Source organism: Heloderma suspectum, chromosome 4 (genome assembly GCF_057233095.1).
Source record: "Heloderma suspectum isolate Gila_16-S chromosome 4, 16-S_ref, whole genome shotgun sequence".
Taxonomy (NCBI): Eukaryota; Metazoa; Chordata; class Lepidosauria; order Squamata; family Helodermatidae; genus Heloderma; species Heloderma suspectum.
Genome location: NC_139461.1, coordinates 95,971,447 through 95,996,808, shown reverse-complemented (window position 1 = coordinate 95,996,808; position 25,362 = coordinate 95,971,447). Strand labels below are relative to the sequence as shown.

The following is a 25,362-nucleotide window of genomic DNA, read 5'->3' as shown; positions in this document are numbered from 1 at the left end:
TTCAAAAATGGAAGGGGAAGCTTCCGATCTCTTTGCAGCTGTGCCAGAAGCTTGTTTCAGCTTGCGCCTTTCACAACAAACCATGTCTGAACATAGTCCCTCAGTGTCTTCCAACCCTCCACCATGAGGAGGTGGAGCTTTGTCTTCCTGAGACAGGTGAGAATGCTGTACCCAACTGCTGTGGACTTACCAGCCACTGATCACCTCGAGTTTTCTTCCTCTGGCAAAAAGTTACCACAGAATCTATAGAGCCAGGGCTATTTTTATTTAGCAGTATTCCAGATGGAGTACAAAGAATGCTTTAGAAAAATACCAGCTTGTTATTAATAACCAGGAATATGTAATGTCACCAAGGCCTGCAGAGATTGCTAACAGGCACAGGCATCTGAACAGACACAGTCAGCGCTGTAAGCTCCTAGGACAAAAGGGAGGACTCGTGCTTTCTTACCACTCGCCACAACCCCTCCCCCACTTGCAGTTCATTTGAAACTTTCCAAGAGGTCTTTGTTGCCTTGTCTAAACTTGTGACAAGAACAGTTTCTTCCAAGTAAACAGATATGGGTGTTGGCCTCAGATTCTGGTTTTGTGATATTTAATGTGAGAAATGACCGATTGTTAGAGGAAGATGTAGGGGCAGAAGATGCCGATGGAGGAATTAATGGTCATTTGCTGCTACTTACACACATCAGATTATGGAAAAATAATAGACTCTTCTCTCTGCCCCCGCCCCCCATCTTCAGCTTGGAACAGTAGGGAGGTCGATTAGGAAATGACAGTTCTGTGGGAGTGCTTGGAACTGAACTGTGCAGACTAGTTTTTTTTTAATAAGAGGTTTCTCTATATAAAGTGCTCCATATAGAGTTCAAATCTTTTTCATCAGCAAGAATTAATCTGGAAGGAGAAGAGCGAACAAAAAAATAGTGCAGTTCTTAAGGTTGCAAAAAAGTACTTTGAGGAACTTTCTGATCCCAAAGCAACTCCATTCGCAAAACTGATTCAGATTCAGTCCTTTAAGTGGGCAACTTCGTGGAGGTATGCACCCAACAATTTGACACCTTGAATATAGTTGTACCTGGGAAGAAAATATCTCGTATTAATGCAATCAACAAAAACTAACCAATTCCACCAATGTTAGTCCAGTCCATGGACTTCATCCATCCCACGGTGACTGCATGAACCGCCCCTTTGGACAGCAGCACACAGCAGTGCAGTTTCTTGCCCCATCCCTTCCTAAAGGACCACTTCCCAAAGGTGTTTTCTGTGCCTATGCACCTGTCAGGAACAAATACAAGCATCTGCCAGTCCCTTCCAGCTCAGAGCTGGAGTGACACTGCAGAGATGTGTCTCTGTGCCTGCTGGGCAGTTGGAAGTCCAACCATCTGGCAAATGCAGAGTCAGCTGGCATGCCTCTACTGCCCTCTCAAGCTCTGGTTTGGAGGGGGGTGGTAAAGGCGCCTCCTTTTGTCCCAAACTTTGTGTGATACCTTTCAAAGATGAGGGCAGGGACAAAGCTAGAGATGTGAAGACCGGGAAGAACTCCCCCCCCCCCAAGTTTTCCCTCCTTTTTTTTGAAGGACCATTTTTGCTTTTTCCGAAAAAAATGAAAAATTGAACAGCTTTGGCTTAAGAAATATTTTCCTTTGGAATTTAAGACAAGGTGTTTATATATTGTTACCAACCCTTTACTCTCCCCAAATTATTTCTAAAAATGATGTAATAAGAAGACTTTTATAGAAAGACTAGAGAGGTAAAACGTCTGGAAATAATGAAGCTATGGGGAAAAATGTTTTTTAACCTTCTGTTAGATTCTTCGCATAGTTACTTCTTCCATTTCTTATTAAAATTATTGATGCAGTGTATCTTTCACTGATAAACATTTTGGGATGCTCCAAGTCATGCTCAGTTTCCCAACATGTGAATAGAATCCCCATATCAAAATATGGAAGAAAATGTACATTCTTGGCAGTTTGGGTTTTGTTCTACGAAGTCCTGTGTTTCTGGACTTGTCTTCCTCTGACTCCAGTTCTCCCTGCTTCTTCTGGCTTCTAGGATGCTTCAGGGAATACTTGAAGTTCCCTCTGGTCAGACATAAACTAGGAACTTAAAATATGTTATGTATAACTTGGATTGCTCATAAAATTAATCATTTTGGTATATAAAATTTTTAAAGTATACTTTATTCTGACAATTACACATTTGCTAACTGAGTTCACTTTTTAAAGTTTTCAAATATAATGATAATTTTATGAGCAAATCAAGTTATACATAATGTAACTTCAGGAACACAGAGGCTGCTTTATGTTCCTAAGGCAGCCTTCTCCAATCTGGCATTCTACAGGTGTTTTTGGAGTACAATGGCCAGCATTTCTGACCAGTGGCCATCCTGCCTGAGGCTGATAAGAGCTGAAGTCCAAAATATCTGGAGACCACCAGGTTGGGGAAGCTGTCCTAAAGCAACGAAGTGACTTTAGATATGTAAGGAGTGCTAAAAAAATAAATATTGCTTATTTTTCAATTTTTCTAAAAATGTCCTTTCTTCTTGAAAAAACAGGAAAAAATACTGTTTTTTCTCCCATGGCTTCAAACTTTCTGGAATTTTTACATTTCTAGACAAGACCCAACCCTTTGGAACATGAGCATATCCTGTCAACCAAATGTATTTGCTTGGCCTCCAAGGACTTTCTTGATGGAGGGAAGGAGACTGTAACCGAGAAAGAAAAAAAGGGGTGGGAGAAAGGGAGAGAAAGAGGTGGCTCTAGCTTCACTGGCTGTCAGCTCCAGCTCCCTGTTGACTTTTCCTGTGGGGCAACGACCCTCCATAGAAAAAATGATCCCCACCTAGAAGTACGGTATATGTAATCATGCAGCTGACAAACTGAGCTACTGCTCTGAATGGCCTCTCTTAGGGCTAGACAAGTTCAGCTACAGCTACTTGATGCTTTAAGGGTGCAATCCTATGCATGTTTAGACAGAGAAAAGGCTGGGGCATGCTGGGAGTTGTAGGCCTTTTCTCTGTCTAAACATGCATAGGATTGCACCCTAAGTTTCCTTCCTGATGCCACAAATCCCTTACCTGTTGAGTTTCTCATTCTGAGAATGGGCTCCGTCATCCGCAGATCCAACAGGCAGCAGCATTACATTCTTGCCTGTTGCTTCTTGGAAGGTCAGGGTGACAGGGATGCTTCCTCCCTCTCTAGTCAAGTCTGGCTCCACGCCAAATACTAAAGGGAAGAGGAGGGAGGAGTGAACATCGTCTTCAGTTTCTATAACATGCATCAACGGACACTTTTAAATCGTCAAGTGGACTGACATTTCCTCAGCGCAGCACCCTTCAGTCAAATTCCCTCTTTTGATGAACATCCCTCAAATCAATCTCCATGAATGTGTACCACCAATAATAATTTTTCCGTCCGCTTTTTTATCTCTAGCATAGCTAGGTACACAAGGCCATTACAGGCAAGCTTGGTATTTCAAGACTGATAAAGGTCACTTTAATGACAAAAGATACTGTTTTTAGAGAGATTAAAACAGGTATTTGTTACTTCGTTCTAATGGAGTAGGCCCCTTTTCTTGGGCCTTACTAATCAGGACCTTGAGAGAGACAATGTAAAGTGTACTGACCTGTTTTCATAGCTCTTCTGCCAGCCATGTAGTGGGGGTGGTTGAAATCTGACACCCAAGGTTTTCCTCCATGGCCCAGATATACTTTGAACTTATTGGGGCTGTGCAACTCAGCAAACTTTTTGGACACGTAATCTTGAACCTTTAACAACAACAACAACAACCATCCCTGATTAGTTAAGATATCAAGGAAAAGACTGAGCCAGAACAAAACTGGTGTCCAATTCTTTATACATAAAATTCACCTCTAGGCCATGACGTGCGATTTATGATGACATTTAAAATATTAAGCTCCCCCGGCCATGTCAAGTAGCTTAACCCTTTTTGGGGCAGGGGCAAACTTGGAACTGTGTGTCCACAAATGTTTAGCTTCCAATTATGTATATATTCTACTATATCCTAGGGGACTACACATAAATTCCAAACCGCACTGAAATCAAGTGCTCTATCATAACAAGTTTGTGTACTGGGCTGATGAATGTGAAGGAGGATTCAAAAATCAAAACCTAGAAAATCCACTTAAAACCAGTAGGGATGTCTTGGGTGGGGTCTTCCACATCACAGAGAAGGGTCACTGCATCTCTCTCTCCCTGCCCTCAATTCATAAAATTAGCTTGTGTTCTTGCCACTAGAATAGTGCTTTTAATGGATATTTGCCTGATGTGCATAATTAGTATTTTTCAGGTCAAGAAAAATACACCATTGATTTTAATAGTTATTACAAAAATAATTATCCCCTAAAAAGGACTGCAGCTTAAAAATATTGGGGAACTGTGGAAGGAAAACCTTTCTAGAGTGCATTAAGACTTACATAAGAGCAAAAATTATTTCTCTTAAGGAGAGCTTATGCATTAGTCTACATACTAAAGGTAAAGGTGTCCCCAACCAGTCGTGTCCGACTCTAGGGTGCGGTGCTCATCCCCGTTTCTAAGCCGAAGAGCCAGCGCTGTCCGAAGACACTTCCGTGGTCATGCGGCCGGCATGACTGAACACCGAGACGCACGGAACACTCGGGTCTCAAACTGCTGTCCTGCCGACCTTCCAGTCTGCAGTTCAGCGTCTTAACCACTAAGCCACCGCGGCCCTTAGTCTACATACTAGAAAGCCTCAAATCACTTCTAACCAGTTACCTTTGCACTACCACTACAAAGGTGGACAAAGGAAATAGCGACTAGGCTTAAACTGTTAGTATCAAGACAAAATATAATGATCCTTCATTTGCAAGCCAGTGGCCATATTAAATGTTCAGGGCTGACATACAGCTTTGGTATCAGATATCAATTTTAAGTGAGAAGGAAAACTGCTAGTAAGATTATCTGGACCACATGATTCCTGGCACCTGTTAAAGGATCAGGGAGAATGTGACGTGGAAGAACTCTGCTTGAGACCCAAGATAGCTTCTGCCAGTTAACAGCAGACAGTACTGGCCTAGATGGACAACTGGCCTGACCTGGTATAAGGCAGCTTCTTTTGATCCCAGGACTAACCTTTAACCCAAATCTGCTACATAGGAACCATTTTTTAATCCTCTGTATGTACACATTTCTGCTTCTTTCTCCTCTCTCTTCTTTCTGGTTTCCATTCCCTTTCTCTTTTTATTGAAACATGTGTTGTTGTTGTTTTTAAAGGTCAAAACAGGGACACAACCACATATGGGGTTGGAATCAATGGTCTTGTAGGCCCCTTCCAACCCTACTAATCTATGATTCTATGATCTCAGGCTGGTTCAAGACCTGGGTTCTGACACTGCAACTGAAAACAATTGAAAGCCAATTATGAGAATCCCACCCTTTGAGCTGCCTTCTCTTTTTTATCTTCCCCTCCCTGCCACATACCTGCTTGGTCACAACTTCGGGAGTCATGTCTGGCACCAGCCTGATTGAAAATTTGCCAATCACTTTCCGTGGAATCACAGTTTTAGCTCCTGATCCAGAGAAAGCGCCTTCTATTCCATGGAGGGATAAGGATGGGTATCGCCACCTATGCATCAGAATATCTTTCTATAAAATAAATTAAAAGAGAGATAATTGGATTCTGAAGTCAGTCACAAGTCTTCAGTCTACAGTCAGAATGATTAAATAAAACTATACATTTATTGGGTCAACTTGGGTAGTGGAGAAATGTAGAAGCCATTGAGCTTGGAAGCTTGTGCACTCTTCCATCAGCCTACCTTAGTCCAATGAGAGAATCATTTCACTTACTTTATACCTTCGGTTCTTTGGGATGAACATGGATAGTACTGTCCACTAGAGCTTGCTTGAAATAGTGATGATCATTTCAAAGCCATTTCACTCCCATCAAAATGGAGTGTTGCAATTTGTTGGTGATATGGCAAAATAAATAACAATGTCATGCAAAAAACCAGAGATGCTTTATTCGAAAGCAAACCCAAAGGTTTCAGGCATTCGATACCATTTTGTGGGGTGACGTGGGAGGTGGACACAGGAGAATCAGAGACTGACCAGGCAAATGCCTAATCAGAAGTCAGCCCCACAGAGTTCCGTGGCACTTTCTCCCAACTAAGCATGCTGATGGATCAGCAAAATGAATCAGGAAAACAGAGTTGGGAGGGAGTTAACTATTTCACAAAATTGTTTTTTCCTTGAATAACTGGGAATTTCATGAGCTTTTGATCAAATCAACATTTCTCACCAACACCACTGTCCACTGAACAACACAGAGGCTATCGTAATCTTTTATAAAATGAAGAGATCCATCACACCTTGCTGCCATGCAGCAGTTGGGTGGCTCCTACATCCTTCGCATACTCCCCCATGTCAAAGTCAATTTTGTCATAGAGTTGATGCTCCTCTTCCGTGACAGGAGCTACTGCATCATAAATGCCAGGAATGAGGATTTTCCCTTTCTTATCCACTAAACAGCCTGCAGCAAGGGAAAAGGCATTTGATATTAGAGGAAGGCAGAGAAACAAGAAATGATGAAATACACGCAGCTGACATTCACAAACGTCTTGTTTTGGCGTTAGGTTGTTGGAAATTGTACTGAAATGGCAGCCCAGGGGAGGCAGCAAAAATGGAGAATTAGAATGAGAGTTGCACCCTGGGGTAGCACTGACACCTGCTCTTCAAGTGCTGATCAAGGAAGCAGAACCAACATTCTGTTTCTCAGGCAGTTTTAACTTTCTCAGCAACTTTAGAAACATACAAACAAACTTAAAAGTACATTCAGCTCTACCACTGATCTTTTCCTTGGCTATCTGCAGTACCAGCTGAGCCATCTGTCTTACAGCCAATTCACACAGTGGGATTGTTTTGGTCAACCCAGATAGAATACGGTGGTGACAGTCATCTGAGCACTTCAGTGTGTAACTCTTACACTGCGTATACCCATGGCTTATCCTAGGGTTTCAGGATGGTTTGTAAATCACCTCAGCCATCCACCCTTACCGGGCTCAGACATCAAGACAACCTGCCCCAATGAGGGCACTTATGCGAATTCAGCAGCTGGTGACCAGCGCGCACAGGGAGGGAAAATAAGCCAACCGTGGCTTATTTTCCCTCGGTGATCATGAAAACCTGGTCAGCTAAGGCATAAATAGAATAGTGGCAAGTGTGATACTCCCCCCCCCCACTCCAGTTCAGCAGACAGAGGTAAAACTACCCCTATGCAGTGTCCAATCAAATAAAACACACACAACTCCACACCCCTCAAAATACTACAAGTTTGCAGGCAATAAGCACCGAGATCTTTGCTATAACTGCTTCCTGATGAGACTGATCTATGCACATTTCAAGGCGTTTACCCAGTCACATATTTCTAGTTATTAATTCCTAGGTTTTTCTACAATTCACTGCTGGTAATGAAGTCCAAAGGTTCTCCCCTTGCATATAATCTTCTGGGCAAAGTCCTATTTCAGAGGTTTTCCAGATTCATCTAGTTTAAAAGCAGTGACCTTTAATTTCTCTCCACCCCCTCCTTTTTTGGAACCAAGTAACATTTGACACAACCATCAGCCAAATCCATTTGTCAGGTCTTCATTCAGGCAAGAGTCAGGGACAATCCATGCAGATGAAGTGCTAGCAGAGTTGACGTGAGCCAAGGCACTAGAGCAGCCATGTGACTACACAACACAACCCACGTTTAATGCCCCCCCAACATACTCTCAGAAGGTCTGCAGCAGTACACTGGAAGTGGAGTGAGCTATAAAGCAGGGGCAGAGCTCCTTCTGCATATAGGCAGAGGCAGTATAGATTCCTATGAGCTGACACGTCCTTTGGTACTGAAGCAAAACACTATTCAGTCCAAGTGAATCTATCCATCCACTTGGATTAAGAACACTAGACAAGGAATACATACTACACACACACACACACACACACACACACACACACACACACACGTACGTACGTACGTACATACTATGGGATTACATCATGTAGCAGGCTGCCTCACATTTGATCTGCTTTCCCAGGGGCCATTACTAATCCCACGCTCTTGCTGCTCAGGGGTCGGTGGGAGAAGGAAACGTCAGCAAGCACTCCCTGAAGCCATGTTTTCTTACAGACCTAGCATGCACATGCAGCCACTGCAAGCAGCAGGGTTAGGAAGTGCAGCGACAATGGCTCAGGGAAGGGACAGAGATTTGCCAGGGCTAGTGAGGCCATCTGTTGATATGCAGGGATTGTATATGCTCCATCCATCCATCCATCCATCCATCCAATAAACAACCCAGATTTGTGATTAAATGGCTACTTTGCTGCCAATGTGTTGAGTAGCATCCACAGGCCAAACAGGGAGGATTCAACTCTGTGCTTCAGCATACACGGAAGCAACATTCACACCGCGGAGAAGAAACTTGTGACTGTGCCCTGCAGATACTATCTAGATCCACAGGAGTAACATAAACCTTTGTCCTAAAACGGACCTTTGCTCTCTCATTAAGACTCTAGCTAGTTCATCAATTGTTAAACCTTGACATTATCATAAGCTTTTAAGGTGGGTCAAGTCAGGGTGGGGTGAGGGGTTATTTTTGCAACAAGAAGGCCTTTGAACTACAAACTATTTCTCCTGCAGTTTCTAGAAGATTCCCAATTCTGTTTTATGTGTGGGACTAGGAAAGTATAGATCTTACCCATCAAAGCAATGAGGTCTGTCATAGCCTCGTGCACTGAGCCACCGTATACTCCAGAGTGAAGGTCTTTGTCACTGCATTCCACCTTTACGGCAATACAAACAAAAACACCATCCATTACAAGTCATAAACATTTGATGATTTCCAGCTTTCAAGAGTTTTTTTGGTAGCCATCAACTTATTTATACTACACCACTGCCAATGTCAGAGTTAACATGTTGGTAACAGAGGGCTTAGTTGCAACACTTACAGGTACTGGCAAATTATTCTACGGAATTTCTGTTTCTGAAAAATGTACTACTTTTCTATGAAACCTACTAATTTTCAGTATCCTCCTGCTCAAATCCCAACAAAACCTGAATTGACTATGTTTATGCAAAGCTGCAAGAACAGTTCCAAAGAATATGAGGTAGTAAATATCCAACAGGGCTGTTCTGAAAGTGACCCCACCCGCTGATTCTGTCATGCAAGAGGAAGCCACCACGTGCGCAATGGAGATTAAGGGAGCAATCCTATGGCTGCTAGACAGTGGCTAGACAGCCATAGGATATCCTGTTTTCCAGGAACCAACCTTGGAGCCCATGCTCAGAGGTCAGTTCCCAGGAAACTGACCTCCCTACACTTCTGCACTGCCTTTGAGGCAGTGCGGAACAGCCCAGTCCTTTGCGCTCACAAGAGCACGGAGGGGCTGTAAAGGGGTGTGGTTGGGGGCGTTCTGGGGTGGGGAGAGCATAGCTGCCTGTACAACACATCCAATGAGTCATACAGCAGCTAGGCAGCTGCAATTGGCTGTCTAGCAGAAAAAGCAGGGAAGGCAAAGCACAGAGGGAACGATTCCCTCCGTGCTTTTCCTGCTGTGCTTTGGATAGGTGGTCGCCTCCGAGTTGGGAGGCAGCTGCCTATCTAGATAGGATTGTGCCCTTAATTAATGTTTCCTATAGGAAGCCCCAAAATGAGCAGAAATGCTTGTTTCTGGATTGGGATATGTTGGCAGCCCTCCCTCACACGAGCTCCACTGACCTGCCCCAATCCAGAAACAAGTGTTGCTGCTTGTTTCCAGTTGCTTCCAGAACAGTTGGATTCCAGAGGTGGGTCTCACTTGCAGAACAGAATCAGCGAAGGAGAAATGGAATTGGCAGAGGCGTAGTGCCGTTGGATACTGCCCCGAGCATCCAAAATCACTTGTACAACAGAAAGCTATGAACACCCACTAAAGGATCTATTTTATTTTTTTTGGCACACCACTGAATGTTAATTTAGAGCAAATGCCAGTTTTTTGTCATCTTATCTACTACCAAATATAAGTTGCTGGTTCTTGGGTTAAATTACTGATGGGCAATTTATGTGTCCATCAAAATCGGGCCCACAATTATAATTATTCTGTCCAAGGAGTAGTTTTTGCAGTGCTCTAGCTTGTTTTTTTAATCGGTACAATAGCTGTGAACATCTGTCACCATTATACCAATAACTGGCATCTAAAACAGGGCTGTGCAACCTGTGGCCCCAGGACTGCCTGCAGCCTCGACATAATTCCACTTAGCCCTCACCCTCATTTCAAAAGTCCTCTGCAAGCAATCAGTTTAGATCTCTGGCAAGAGCAATCTACCCACTGGTGGGGAGAGAAAGAGAAAGGGAGAGAAAAAAGGGGGGGAGAGAGAGAGAGGACACAAATGAAAAGAGAGAAAAGGGGTGGCCCTCACACTTTTGGCTCTGGCCCTAGCCCCGCCAATATATTGAGCCCCCAACAGAATGCGACTATCAACAGAAAAAAGCCTGCTCGTAACAAGTTCATAGAAGGTTTGCGTAATGCTTTAAGTTTGAGAGATAGAATTATGGATGTATGTTTTTAGCATTATGTAAAAAATATTAAGTAGCCGATGGGTTGATAGCACATTAAAGCTATGGGAGATTTCACATTCAGTCACCTACCACAGTCTCCTCTTCATGCATGACAAAACGCCATGCCAACACAGATGCTGAAACTTCAAAGCAGCAGCAATTAAAATCAATACCTAACACTGCAATCCCACATGCACTTGCTGGGTTGCAAGTCCCACTGAATTCAATGGGACGTATTTTTGCAGTAGACATGTATAGGATTGCACTGTGAGGCTAACTCCAATGGTCATTGTTCTTCAACAAGGATATTTACTCTTTTTGTTTCTTACCTCTATGAAATAATAGCAGATGCCCCTGAGGCCATAGGTGATGCAAGGCTTCTTCTTGCCTAGCCAGTAGTTATCTGAGATACAAACATAGTCTACCCCTTTGAAGAAAGTATCTTTCTGGGCAAAAATCAAGTCATCAAGGCCTTCAGAGCCAGACTCCTCCATACCCTCTAGGCAAAACTTGACATTGACCGGGATTTCCTACAGGGAGAAAACGGAACAGTGTTATCTCAAGAGTGCAGCACCAAGCAAAGGTTTGTCCGCTTCTCAGGGCCAAACTAGATGTTAAACCATTCATACATTTATTTATTTGTTTATTTAAAGTATTTTTTTATCTTGCTCCTCAGCCAGATTGGCTTCCCCTCTCAGCCGCCTCAGGACAGCTTCCTTCTCTAATGCCGGTTGTGTGAATTGTGTTAAAGGTAACGAGCAGGCGCAGGGGTCTCCAATCCCGATTGGGACAATGGAAAGGATTGGGGGACTTTCATTATTTGTGCACCCCTCCCACCCCCACAGCTAAGGAGATCAGGTGAAACTTGGGAAAGGAGACGTTCAGAGAATGTGGGTCTAATGTTTCCATATCCCCAATTCATTTTCCCAACCATCCTATAAATTGTATAGAATACAGCTGGGGTGTTGAGCTTCTTCCAGCCCAAGGGTCAAATTAGTTTTGGAGAAGCTCTCAGGGGCCGCATTCTAGCGGTGGGCGGGGCTGAAGGCCAAAGGCAAAAAGGACAAGGCCAAAACACCAAAAAATACCAGCATATTTTAGTTTAAAGCTTTTACTGCCAGTAAATTAAGTTTTAGGAGAGGCATTTCAACCTTTTTGAATGGACAAAAAACTGTGCGAACATCAGGAAACCACCTAATGATTGGTGGTCAAGGGAAAGGGGATGGGGCCACTTGGGAAACCACCGAGGGCCCAAATGGGACCCCAAGTGGGCTTGATTTGGCCCATGGGCCTCGAGTTCAACACCCCTTCTATACAGCATGCTCCTGCTGGTTCTTCATGTACCTATGGTCCGATTGGAATCCACCTGGGAAGAGCCTTCAGCGTGGTAGCCCCCTGACCTCCAGAGGCAGGGACTCCCTGCCTCTGGAGGTCAGGCAGACACCAACACTGTGTTGCTTTTGGCATCTGCTGAAGCATCTTTATTTCAACAAGCCCTCCTTGATTGACCAGCCATGGTTTTTACTGGTACGTTGTTGTTGTTTGTTTAAAAAAACTTTTAATACAGTGTTTTATTCTTTCTATCTTTATTGTTCACTGCTCCGAAATCTGTCCAGATATGGAGAGGTATATAAATGTTGTAAATAAATAAATCCGGAGGCAAAATACTCCCTCAAAACACTCGCTATTGCTCAGATGCGGGACTAGATGGCAGCTTCTTCCTCATTTGGCCCAGAATTTCAGGTCTACTACTATACGGCAACCGCAGCCATTCCACCAGGCTGCATCTGAGGGAGGGGAGATACATCATGACCCGCTCTACTGCCTTAACTAGGACAAAGCGCCATTAGGTTCCTCCTATCCTCAGTGGCCATTTTACCTGGTCAAACTATAACTAAACATTTTGGTCCCTGGTATTTGCTTGTTATCCTCTTACCTCCCCATACCTTTTCCTTATGTGTTGTGTCTTCTAGATTTTAAGCCTGAGGGCAAAGCCTGTCTCACTTATTTATCTTTGTATAGTGCCTAAGAAATGTTTGGCACTTTATAAATAACAATTAAAGAAAAAAGTCCAAGGAAAGAAGAAAAAAGTCCAAGCTACATATGTAGCCTGCTTAGTGTGCCCAGCTACAGTTTTGGAGAGCAGAACACCCTGGGTAAAGAGCAAATCCTTACAGCAAGCCATTAAAACCTGCTATTCAGCAGATCTCTTTAATCTAATTTCAAATTCAGCAGGTTTAATTTTTATCTTTACTGATAACTGTAGTGATTTAATGTAAAGGTCAAGAGCTTAATCTTTTACTAGCAAAGCAAATTTAACAGAATGGATAACTATACCTGTTTAGTTTGTTGATAAGCCTCGAGGGCATTCAGCCAAGCAAGTACGGGGCCTTTATCATCTGTTGACCCTCGGCCGTAGAGTTTCCCTAAAGCAGCAACAGACAGGCAGAAGCAGTGACAATCCTGGATTTCCTGCCCAGTTAACCAATCCTTACAAGAAAGCTGTTGTATGTAAGGCACATAACATTCTTGCCTTGTTTGTACATCTCAACAGGTTCAACCTTAGTTCTATAAATAAAACCATCTTCTCTCGTAAAATCCCAATTGTGACAGTTGCTCCATTGTAAATGCCTAGTTCCCCCCCGCCTCCGCCCCACATCTCTTGATGACAGCAGCCTCAAATGGTTGCTTTCCATTGTGAATGAGCCAATAAGGATCATTGGGTACAGATAGGTTTTATACTCCCCTCAAATAAAATACTTGTCAATGACGTCAGTTCACAGATTCAGCTGAGGGTCTCCAAGCATTAAGGAACCAAGTAATGAACATTTAACTCCAAGGTAGGTCAGATATGACCTCCTAGGGCAGTCTTCCCCAAGCTGATGCCCTCCAAATGTGTTGGACTGCAACGCCCACCAACCGAGGTCGGTAGAAGTTGGTGGTCTCCATGCCACTGAGTCTACCTGACCATTTTATGTGACAAAATGGCTCCAGGAGAACCCCCGAGCTATGAACCTGCTCCTTCAAGGGGAGTGTAACCACATCCAGAACAGGTTAAACACCCCCCATCCAGTCAGAAGGACCACCCACTGGCAGTATCTCCATCTTGTCTGGACTGAGCTTCAGTTTACTAGCCCTAATCCTGTCCACTGTCACAACCAGGCACTGATCTAGCACATCCACAGCCTCACCTGATGATGAAAAGGAAAAACAGAGCTGCGTGTCCTCAGTATATTGATGACAACGCACTCCAAAACTCAGGATGACCCCATGCAGAGGTTTGAAGTAGATGTTAAATAGAACGGGGGACAAAACTGACCCCTGTGGAACCCCATACTGGAGAAACCAGGGGGCCAAGCAATATCACCCAAGCACCACCATCTGGAGCTGACCATCCAACTACGAGTGAAAGTACTGCAATACAGTACCCCACACTCCCAACTCAGACAATCGTCCCAGAAGGATACCACAGTTGATGATATCAAAAGCCACCAAGAAATCAAGGAGAATCAACAAGGTCACACTCCCCCTGTCTCTACCCACAAGGGTCATCCTACAGAGCGGTCAAGTCTGTTTCCATGCCAAAACCCAGCCTGAACCCTGACTAAAATGAACCCAAATAATCAATCTCATCCAAGAGTGTCTGGAGCTGGCTGGCAACCATCATACAGAATTAAAGTGATGCCTGCTTTGGCCCATAGAACATGCCATAGTCAGTTAGCTCACTGTCAATTTACATGGTTGATGGGAATACCTGCAGGACTGACAAAGGCAGTGTAAACAGCATGGCTGGCCTCCAGCTGCAAGCACAGATGTATTTCCAAAGAAAAGGTGCCTTAGGGATAAAACAGACTATGTTAAATGACTCTGCATTTAACAAGGTTGTTTCTTCCTTTAAGGATGGCACCCAGAGAGGACCGTAATCAGGATTGGGAACCAGTGCACTACACTACGCTGCCAACAAAAGTTGCCCCCCAAAGCTGTGTTTTGTCTTGGGGGGAAGCTGCCACTGGCACTGAAGGCAGCTTATCTCCAGGGGAGCATTGCCACCCTGGGGGTAACTGTGGTAGAAGAGAAAGGATTAAAGCAGCTTCCCCAACCTGGTGCCCTCCAGATGTTTTAGACTGCATCTCCAGTCATTCCCAGCCAGCAATGCCTTTAGGGAAGGCAGGGCTGGAGGCGTCCTCCTGGCAGCCCTAGTGAAGAGCTGGCATCCCATCACTGCTGTTCTCAACAGGAAAACTGTGTGCCCATGCTGAATGCAGCAATGAATTTAGCACAGAACATTGCCCATGTTCACTTCCCCCACCACAGCTCTCCATTCGGAACATGGGTAGCTGCTGTCTGGACACGTCCCAAATCGGGAGGACTTTTCAATTTCAAGGCCAATTTGAATGTGATGAACGGCAGACAAGAACTTGCTCATGCAGCATTACATGTGCATCTCATTTAAAATAAGTTGCCTCAGCTGCGCATACGGGTTTAGCCAGCAGGGATCCACAGCATGAACGGGGGTTGTGTCAGTGTACAAACACTGTGCAAGGCCCAGTATCATGCTTACCTCCCAGCATAACACCTCACCTTCACCATGGATCCTGAGCATGCTAACCCAGTTTGCACAGGCGAGGAGACCTGGTTTCAATGGGAGGCTCAGGCAAATAAGCCATGCAAGCACCAGTAAGTTCTTGTCTGCCCAGAGTCAGGTCTAAATTAAGCCCCAGTTTACCAGCTCTCATACAGGAACAGGGAAGGGAACTTGCAGTCAAAGGCTCCCATGGTGCACTTGCAAAACCTTAAAAGCTCTACTTAGACTCAATTACAAGGGGCTATTTCATTGTTTAAGAACAAAGAACCTTGGCTGCCAAGCTGTGAGATGTTCTAGTTACCATAATGACTATTTGTGAAGGCAGGTATTAGTTTAGTCAGCAGCCTTTGAATCAAAATCACAAGCTTACCTATGACTGTAATGAATAAAGTGGAAAGTAATTTCCATCGTGGGAGAAGGCAAGTCAGCAAGAGAAGCAACAGCAGTGGCATGTTCAGCGCTGTGCCATTGTTGTCATTAAAAACAAACAAGCGGGACCTGCAAGAGAAGGCTGCAGTGCACCCTGCCTGTTCAGCCAACCATACCCTCCTTCAAGATACTTCATTCCACCCAGGGGTTTCCTTTTTCTTCTCCAGCTCCACAGAATATTCTGTGGTTATTGAGCATGATCAGTCTTCACTAGGCTGGTTTCTTTTGGCTCCCCCCACCGTAGGGGTCTCTCACTATTTTTGGTACTTCTGAAAACCACTACTTGTTTTCTTTGGAACAAGGAAAAAGCAGCTTTTTAAAAAAAAGATATAGAATCATAGAATAGTAGGGTTGGAAGGGGCCTATAAGACCATCAAGTCCAACCCCCTGCTCAATGCAGGAATTAAAGTCAAAGCATCCCTGACAGATGGCTGTCCAGCTTCATCTTGAATGCCTCCAGTGTGAGAGAGCCCACCACCTCCCTAGGTAATTGGTTCCATCACTGTATTGCTCCAACAGTCAGAAAGTTTTTCCTGATGTTCAGCCGGAATCTGGCTTCCTGTAACTTGAGCACATTATTCTGTGTCCTGCATTCTGGGATGATCGAGAAGAGATCCTGACCATCCTCTCCATGACAGCCTTTCAAATCCTTGAGGAGCGCTATCATATCCCCCCTCAGTCTTCTCAAGGCTAAGCATGCCCAGTTCTTTCAGTCTCTCCTCATAGGGCTTTGTTTCCAGTCCCCTGATCATCTTCGTTGCCCTCCTCTGAACCTTTTCCAGTTTGTCGCGATGAATTTTGGCAGCAAATTCAGCGGTGGTGGGGACTGCCAAAAAGGCTGGGGTGACACCATTTGGTTGCTGGGCCATGTGCTTCCCATGCCTCACTAGGATGACTCTAGTGAGACAAGCTTAGATATTTTACTTCTAAGGTTAGAAATTTAGGGCGCAATCCTATGTATGTTTAGACAGAAACGAGTCCTACAACTCCCAGCATTCCCCAGCCAGCATGGGGAATGCTGGGCGTTGTAGGACTCGTTTCTGTCTAAACATACATAGGATTGTGCCTTCTGGAGACCCAAGCCAGATATCTGCATGTCTTACCATCTCTTTCTACCAAGGTAAAAGGTTCACTGTCCCAGCCATCTTCTAGAGCTGCAGGTTGTACATCCAAATGTCCATAGACACAGACAGTCTTCTTGTGAGGATCTGAGCCAAGTTTGCCCAGAATTATTGGAGGTAGAGGAATCTCTGAACCATCTGGCAGCTGGAATTAGAAATACTAAATGTCATTTAGTATTTAGGCTTGTCATGTGATCACAATCACATCTTGTCATTTAGGCAAGATGTCTTCTTTTATTAATTGCTACATTTATTATTACATGTATATCCCACTTTTTGCAAGGAAACCAAGGGAGCTTACATGGTCCTCCTCCTCTCCATTTTACCCGTACAACAATCCTGTGAGACAGGCAATTTGGGACTTTTGTTCAGGTGCAATGCATTTTATTGCAAATGGTATAAACCAAAGTTCTAAGACATTAACAGAAGGTTAGGATGGAGGGAAAATACATAATTTGTTGTTGTTCAGTCGTGTCCGACTCTTCGTGACCCCATGGACCACAGCACGCCAGGCCTTCCTGTCCTCAGCTGTCTTCAAATATATGAAAGGTTGTCATGCAGAAGGGAGAGCAGCCTTGTTCTCTATTGCACCAGAGGGCAGAACTAGAACCACTGGGTGGAAATTGCAGAGAACTTGTTGTTGGCTAAACATTAGGAAGAACTTTCTAATCATAACAGCTGTTCAGCAATGGGACTGAACTTTGCTGGGGGTATTTAAATAAAGGCTGTATGGCCGTCTACCAGGGATACTGCAGTTACATCCTGAACTGCAGATCCAGCTTTGAGCAGGGGCTTGGACTAATTGCCTCCAAAGTCCCTTTCAACTCTATGACTGGGTTCGCATGACATGCTAACCCACACTCAGTGGTTGAGTGTGGGTGGTTGTTGAACTGTGGGTTAGCATTTGTCTGAATCCAGGACATTTTCTACAGGATGGCTTGTTAACCATGCAGTGTGGCTTATTTTTCTCAAGCAAGCTACCTTGAGAATCCATGGCTTGTTGCTGGGTTGTTCAGGGTGGTTAACAAGCCACACTGCACGGTTAACAAGCCATCCTGTGGACAATGTCCTGGGCTCAGACAACACAGTTCAACGAAGAACCCATATCCAACCTCTCAGTGTGGATTAGCATATTGTGTGAACAGCCCCAAAGATTCTATGAGGTGCATTCTTATTAACCTGGTCCGCACGATATGACATTCTATGGTGGAATATCATATGCTAATCAGGTGCAGATTCCATAAGGTGGCTCATTTTTCACAAACAAGCCACCCTGAGAATCCATGGCTTGTTGTTGGCTTGTTTTCAGGATGGCTTGTTGTGATGACCAAACCTGACAGAGCAACTTCATCTTAGGTTGTCGGAATGGCTATTGAGCCACCCTTGCCACTCCTCATGATCTTGCTAATGCCACCACCATTCTCCCTCATCCCTTGTCAGTGCCCCCCACCCTGTGCTCCTAAAAATCAAGAAGGACACCAAAGAGTGTTCCAATCATGTCTGCAACCTCTAATGTTTAATTTTCAGTCTTGCACAAGTGTGCAGATGTGAAAGTCTGCTGCTATGAAATGAGCATGATTTCCTCCTCAGCTTTACAGCTCCACCAAGAAATTTGCATATTTTTTAGCAATCTGCCTATATTTGGAAACTTAGGGTCAAATTAGATGCAACATTAAACGAGTCTTTGCATTTAATGTGCAGGTTTTAAAAACAAAAACAGAATCAGCTAGTGGAGGGGGGTTGATCATTATTTGTTTCACAGCAGGGAGGGAGGAGAATTTAACTCTTTCCTCCCCAATTTGATCTTCCCCAAAAATCTCTATTCTGGAGCTGTTATTTGCATCGGGAAGAAATCCTGCCAATGCTGCCAAAGGAAGAAACCCAGTCATCTGCTATGTTCGCGATAATTATCCATGCCACAACTGATTCTATCTGCATTTTTTAAGAGTCTGCATGTTAAATACAAAGGATGCATGAAATAGCACATCTGGATTGGCCCCAGGTCTGGATATGGCTACAACTCATGCTGCAGAAATCAGCATACAGCAATGTATCTTTAGAAAAAGAGTTGCGAAACACAGTCACTTCTTTGATGAAGATTAGTTATTCAAGTCAGCCCTACGTGGCTTCAGGTTTATGTGAAGCTAGTGTTATCTTAGGGTGCTTCCACATGGACAGTTTCTAGCATTACCAGGAAACAGACATTTTGCAGCTATTCTGTCTTTCCCTCCTTAATGGGTTTTCTGCAGTAAGAAAAAAGCACAGAAGCAACAGTGGGAAAACATGGTAGAATTACAAATAGAAGATGTTGGCTGGACCCCCCATAAAATCCATCAATCAGACTGAAGCACAATAAAAGCCTTGTTTGGAAGCATCCTTAGTTATACAGTGCAATTGTTTTCAACCACTGATCCGCAGACTGAGACAAAGGCAAATCTTGCTGCCACCAGGAAATAAAACGAGCTGAGCTCGCCCTTTAAGCAAACAAAACAAAACTACAAACTATACCAGCAGAACAAGTTGAACTTGATAGAAATTACTTTGAAGATAGGATTTTGACAAGCAGAGTTTTCATAATGAGACAGTGACCTGGTTCGCACGTAAAAACAAAACATGGATTAACCATGGTTTGTTGAATCATGGGTAGTCATTAAATGTGAACCTGGAACTATGGATTAACTATGGGTTGTTAACCACGAACAATCCATGATGAGAACCCATAGTTTGTTGGTTGGAACCCATAGGTTGCTTAAACCATGAGCTGTTGCTATGTGTGAATCCACAATGATACGTTGTTCATGGGTTGTTTCACCAGACTATTGAGGCAGTGGGCAAGAGTGGCAAAAAATCCCAGCCTCCTTACATGGCAGTACTACAATGCCACAAAAGCATTTGGGATACAGGGAGGAAGCGGGAAAAGGAAAAGAGAGACAAGCAACCCTGGAACTGAGAAAACCACCCACGGATTGTTTGACTGTCTGCCAGACAAACCCTTGGTAGGGCAACAAGCCATGGTTTAAATAAACCATGGATTAGTGTTACATGCGAATTAGGCCACTGCCTAACAAGAATGAGTCTCAAGAAATAGAGTAAGGTGTTCCTACTTAATGGAATTCAGTCTCCAATTCTGGAAAGGACAATAGGCCAAGAACTTGTGGCACAGCAGCATCTAAGCCACAATGTGCCACCCACTAGACTGGGCTGTGTAACCTTTGTGCCCCAAGGGCTGCATGCAGCAATGGATGGTGGGCTGGGGGCCACACGTCGGAGGTGGCCATGGCTAAAAGCAGTAGTGAAGTCAGGTGCACAATCTGAATGATGCCACTGTACAGGGCTGACTCTCCCCGTGTGCTGTATTTCCCATTTAAATTGCACACCCGTCTTACCAAACAGCTGTTCGGTGGGCTAGGAAGCGTGTGATTCACATGGGAAAGACACTATACGGGAAGGGTCATTCCCACATGCCCACTTCTCATCACAATCCCACTTCCCCAGCCCATTAAACAACTGAGCGTTTCCCCCAAGAGATGCATTAGACGAGGGATGTTGAGCCTCTTTCAGCCAGAAGACCAAATTCAAATGCCAGCATGTTTGAGCTTAAGGGCGCAATCCTATGTTCCCCAGACAGCGTCTGAGGGACATAGGATAATTTGGCTTCTGGGATCTGAGGTCAGAACCAGGGCTCTGACCTTGTAGCTCAGAAACTGCACTCCTGCCACTCCCCTGCCCCCTTGCAGCCAGCACGGTTCCCTCTGTGCTGGCTATATCTCCACACTTGGAACCGGAGCGTGGAGATGGCGAAAAGGGGGCAGTGCTGGAGGAGACCATGGAAGCTGCGTTACGCAGCTTCCTATGTGCATCCTGGGCTCCTTCCCTTCCCCTCCCACACCCTGAAACTGCGCCAAGACAAGCAAAATCACCCATTTAGGGAAAATGATGTGCTCTGGCCGCCCTGCAGTGGATATTCTGCAGCTTCTGACTTTGGAGGCTCCTGACTACCTCCACAGGATTGTGCCCTCCAGCTCTTAGTCCTAGCAACTAAACCTTAGGGGAGGCATTTCAACCTTCTAGAATGGGGAAAACAATCAGAAGTCAGAGGAAAGGGATGGGTCTAGGGGATGGGGGGGCATCTGACAAACCCCAAAGGGCTGCATTGAGACCTCCAAGTCGGCCAAATTGCTTGCACGTCTCTTGTCCCCTTTTCAGGCATTTCACATGGTACAGAAGGAATAGTGGCCAGACTTACTAGCAGGAAAACAGGAAGGAAGGAAGGAAGGAAGGAAGGAAGGAAGGAAGGAAGGAAACATCCAGGTGCACAAAAGAAAATGCATCAAAACGAGCCCAGTGCATTTTGAACGAGTTCTTCCTCTTGAACAACCATTTCAGTCCTGGTCACTTCACATTGTTTCAAAAGGCTGCAACAATGTCAAGAGACTGGGACTGAAATTGGTTGCTTAAGAGCATCCCCAAGGAAGAGCCGAGTTTGAAACACATTGGGCTTGATTAAAAAAAAGTCTTTTGTGGACCTGGAGGTCTTGTGCCTCCTTCTTTTCCTGTGATTGGTGCCTTCCTGTTTTTATTTTCTAGATTTGTCAGCATGCAGTTTGAGGGAAGGAGGGCATGGCATAGCCTGCCGAAAGCAGCCTGCTGATCAAATTAATTGCTGCCCAGAATTGCTACTTCTATGGCGCTATTTTAAAGGAAGCACAGAAGTGATCTTCAGACAGTTACAACTGGTAGTGGAGCTAGTTGTATACCCACCAGCAACTCATGACCCTAAGGCAGAGATACAGAATGTGCGGTCCTCCCAATGTTGTTGGACTGCAACTCCCATCATCCCTCATCTGGCTAGGGTGGATGGAAGTTGCACTCTCACAACATCTGGAGGGCCACACATTCCCCATCCCTGCCCTAAGGTGTTTCACAATGTACCAGAGTTCTTCGATTCCAACCTTTGTATTTCAACATATGTCTCTCCTGAAACAACTGAAATTGTCCCTGAAGAATAGTGCTTACACCCGCTCTTACCACCTCCGACCAGGAGGCCTCTTTGGACTTGCTCTCTGCTCACCCAGCTTCCTCAAGCTGGGACACACCTTCAGCACTAGCAGCAGTTATATCTGGAGCATTGTTAAGTTTCATAGCAATTATGCTGCCATTTTTTAATAGATGGTTCTAAGTCCCAGGACCATATGAGAACAGCGATAGTCTCCAGGCACCAAACAGTAGGAGGAAATCTTCTCTAAAACAGGATGGCGTATGAATTCATGATCCAATTTAAAAACACGCTTATCTCCGTGCTGCCAGGATTGTTTTCCAGTTCTCCTGACGCTAGCTTGATAAATACACATTTTCCTACCTTCTGTTTCCCAATGTCCTTTAGCTCAGTTGTGCCACCCAGCCGTTCAATGTCCTTGGCAGCAACTTCCATCATTCGCCTGATTTCTCCTCTCTTCTCTGGCCATGCTGACACACTCTGGATTGCCACCCACTGGGCTAGCCGCTATATGCAAGTTGTTGAGGAAAGAGGCAGGGATGACGATGAGGAAGAGAAACAATAAAACATTTACTGGATGGCTTCATTTGGCTCTGATTTTAGAAGAGACACACTCCAAAGATGAAATTTCAAAAATTCTGGAGGGAAAGCTAAAGCTTCTATTGTCTTGAAGAGTGTATAAACTCATGATGCCTTCATTCCATTGTTCCCCAGTGGTTCTCAAACCTTTTAATATCAAGAACACTCACTCACTTTTAGGTCAGGGTGAGATCTATCACAACAGAATTATGACATACTCCAGTACTCCCCATTCAGTTTGCCTTGATCTAAAGTAGAGCACAGATCAAGTAATGCCTCTTTTACCCTTCAGGTTCATAGCCTGTTTCACTCGACTTACTTGCAAGCTGTCTCCATTCAACATGGTTTGACGGTCATGACAATTAAAACAGGGATGGGCAAGCCTGTTTTGGCCTGCAACTCTCATCAGTCTTAGCCTGCATAACCAAAGGTGAGGGATCATGGGAGTTGTAGGCCAAAACATTTATAGGGCCACAGGTTGTCTACTTCTGCAATAAAGTCGCTGTTCTACAAGGTTAGTAAACACTTCTGGTTTTGCTACAATAAAGAACATACATACTCGCCACTTAAATTGTGCCGTGAGGTTAACCCCAAGGTGTAGCTAGTTTCTATTCCTCCAGCCAAGTGATTTTTCAACTCAGGAAATGTAACTTTCACATATATATCTTTGTGTAGACATATCTGCAAAACCCCATTACTCCATGCATTTCGCCAACTATCCAAGTGTTACCTCTGTACGAGATGGTCAACCTATGTCTACAGTGTACCACTTTAGGCTGCAGCTGAGGGCTCACTTGACTGAATGTTCCTCCATGCTAAAAAAACAAAACAAGTATTCCTACCATGGAAAACTAGTACATCAGTGAAAAATCAAGACAGAACCTTCTCTCAAACCGGCTAGTTATCTGTGTGCAGGGATTTCTATTTTTTAATTGGTATGGAGTAGCATTCAGTCATGTGGCCTCCCACTGCAGTCCGAAGTGGCATAGTCCAGACACAGAAGACGTATACCCTCTGAGCAGTAAGAAATCTTGAAACTCTTCATTGAAATAAGAGTAACAAATGATACTATTTCTCCCCAAACGTTGTGCAAGTTCTGGGCAGGGTTTTCCCCCACACTCTACAAGAGAAGCAGCCACTGGACATGTTCCATTACCATCTAAGCTTCTCTCAGGGCTTGTCCAGGCTTAATACTCCCAATTCCTTGGTTAGCATCATTGAGGTTAAGACTGGTGCTGATTGAACCTTAGGGTGCAACCCTATGAGTGTTTAGAAAGAAAAAAGCCCTACAAGTCCCAGCATTTCCCAGCCAGCATGGTTGACTGGGGAATGCTGGGAGTTGTAGGACATCTTTCTGTTTCAATATGCATAGGATTGCACCCTTAACCATTTTTAAGGTCCATGGTGGGAGGGAGCCTGTGACCCTACAACCCATGCCTGATCCCTTAACCTTGAGACTGGACTGTTGTATTTGCACCAGTCCAGTGATTCAAAGAATTACAGAACAGTAAAAAGTCAGAGAGATGGGTGGTTCTCCAAATAAAAGCTTTCAAGGCAGCAAGGCTACAATTGTTCCCCTCAGCTTACGGGGTTTAGGACAGGTGGAGCAGCTCTTCCTCTGATTTATCAGCTCCAACAAGCCAAGAACTGCTTGGCAAGAGTTGCTTCACAGCAGGGGTGTTGCTAGGGTCTTAAAAGATCCAGGGCACAGGCCCATAACACAAATTTGCATACACACACACGTCTAAGCGTACGTCTAATATATATGTGGGGGGGCATGCAGTGTGCTTGCGTGTGTGTATAGATTACATACACACATAAGAAGTGTGCACTGAACGCCCCACCCCACTTCAACTCAGACCCCAATTCAGCATTTTGGAAAACATCCTGCTTCTGCTCTGGCCAATTTGTAGTCGGACCACTTCAGCTCAGCACCAAACTTGAGTCAAGGTTTGGAAAAATGAGTCTTTATGCTTCCTGTTGACTACCATGGGAAATTAGAAAAACTGTAACTTTTTTCTCTTGGTCAGAACTGGATAATTTCAGGCATAGTAGCCCCCTAGAAGGGGATTACACCTGCCCAATGTCAGAAAAATAGATGCAGGGTTTATATTTTGATTTTCTTTTAAAGGGAACTGCCAATAACGTTTTAATTCCTTGGAAGAATTGGATAAAAATTTCGGGATTCATTGCCCCATCAGAGGAGATCATGACTGCCACATTTCAGAATGCTAGCCACAAGGATTTTTGTGCAAGGGTGGCCTTGACATTTTGAGGTCTCCAAAAGAGGACATACTTAACTCCCTATTTTCCTTGTGGACTACTGTTCTGAAAGTTACAGACAGCCCAGAGGTGTTCCTAAGTAAGAAACCAGCAAAGTTTCAGAGGGATAGGTGCAGCAGTTCATGTGGAAGGGGAGTTCTCCAGTTTGGGGGAGGGAGTGATTTGCTTTCCCTTCCATTCACCCCTTCCCCAATAGTTTTTGGGTAAATTTCTATGAAAATGCACAGGTCATTTGAGGTGTCCTCCAGGCAAGAAACCTGCAAAGTTTCTGAAGGGTATACATGCATTCTAATTTAGAATTACTCGAATTTATTTATATTTCACCAATGTCAGCAGCAGGGGAACATGGGTGGGAAGATGCTATTGCACTTATGTCCTGCTTGTGGATTTCCTATGGGCATCTGGTTGGCCACTGTGTGAACAGAATGCTGGACTAGATGGAGCTTGGTCTGATGCAGCACAGCTCATGTTCTTAAATAGAGAGTGCCTCCGAGCATGTGCAGAATGTTTTTCTTTCACCACTGAGCACTTACATTCTCCCCCTACCAATTCTGTTCCCCTCCATGCAACCATCCCTCCTCATCCTACCATCCTCCAGCAACTCTTCATAAAAACAGATGTCTTGTTTTGTGCAACTCCTCTCTATGCACAGCTCTGACTGTATCTTCCTCCTCATAACTTCATTTGTGCCAAGACTTCACCAGGATTCAGCCAATGAGTCTGCTTTCAAAACTAGGGCTAAGTTATGGAGAAACTCTGAACATGCACTAAGTGCCTTTCCCTCACCACTGAAGCTAGAGTTCATGCAACACCCCCC

General features: G+C 44.5%; 1 protein-coding gene across 4 annotated transcripts in view; it reads right to left on the bottom strand.

The window, feature by feature from the left end:
• Positions 1-243: 243 nt before the first annotated feature.
• Positions 244-25,362, bottom strand: part of CNDP2 (carnosine dipeptidase 2) — a 33,124-nt gene continuing 8,005 nt past the window's right edge. For all 4 annotated transcript variants that reach the window (XM_084849991.1, XM_084849992.1, XM_084849990.1 and 1 more), the window contains 10 exons: positions 22,047-22,190; positions 16,670-16,832; positions 12,890-12,978; positions 10,882-11,082; positions 8,714-8,798; positions 6,344-6,504; positions 5,457-5,621; positions 3,622-3,763; positions 3,074-3,221; positions 244-1,072 (listed from right to left, as the gene is read on the bottom strand). In XM_084849991.1, the coding sequence (XP_084706117.1) occupies positions 1,003-1,072; positions 3,074-3,221; positions 3,622-3,763; positions 5,457-5,621; positions 6,344-6,504; positions 8,714-8,798; positions 10,882-11,082; positions 12,890-12,978; positions 16,670-16,832; positions 22,047-22,190 (1,368 nt within the window). In that variant the 3' untranslated portion in view covers positions 244-1,002. The remainder of the gene's footprint in view (positions 1,073-3,073; positions 3,222-3,621; positions 3,764-5,456; positions 5,622-6,343; positions 6,505-8,713; positions 8,799-10,881; positions 11,083-12,889; positions 12,979-16,669; positions 16,833-22,046; positions 22,191-25,362) is intronic.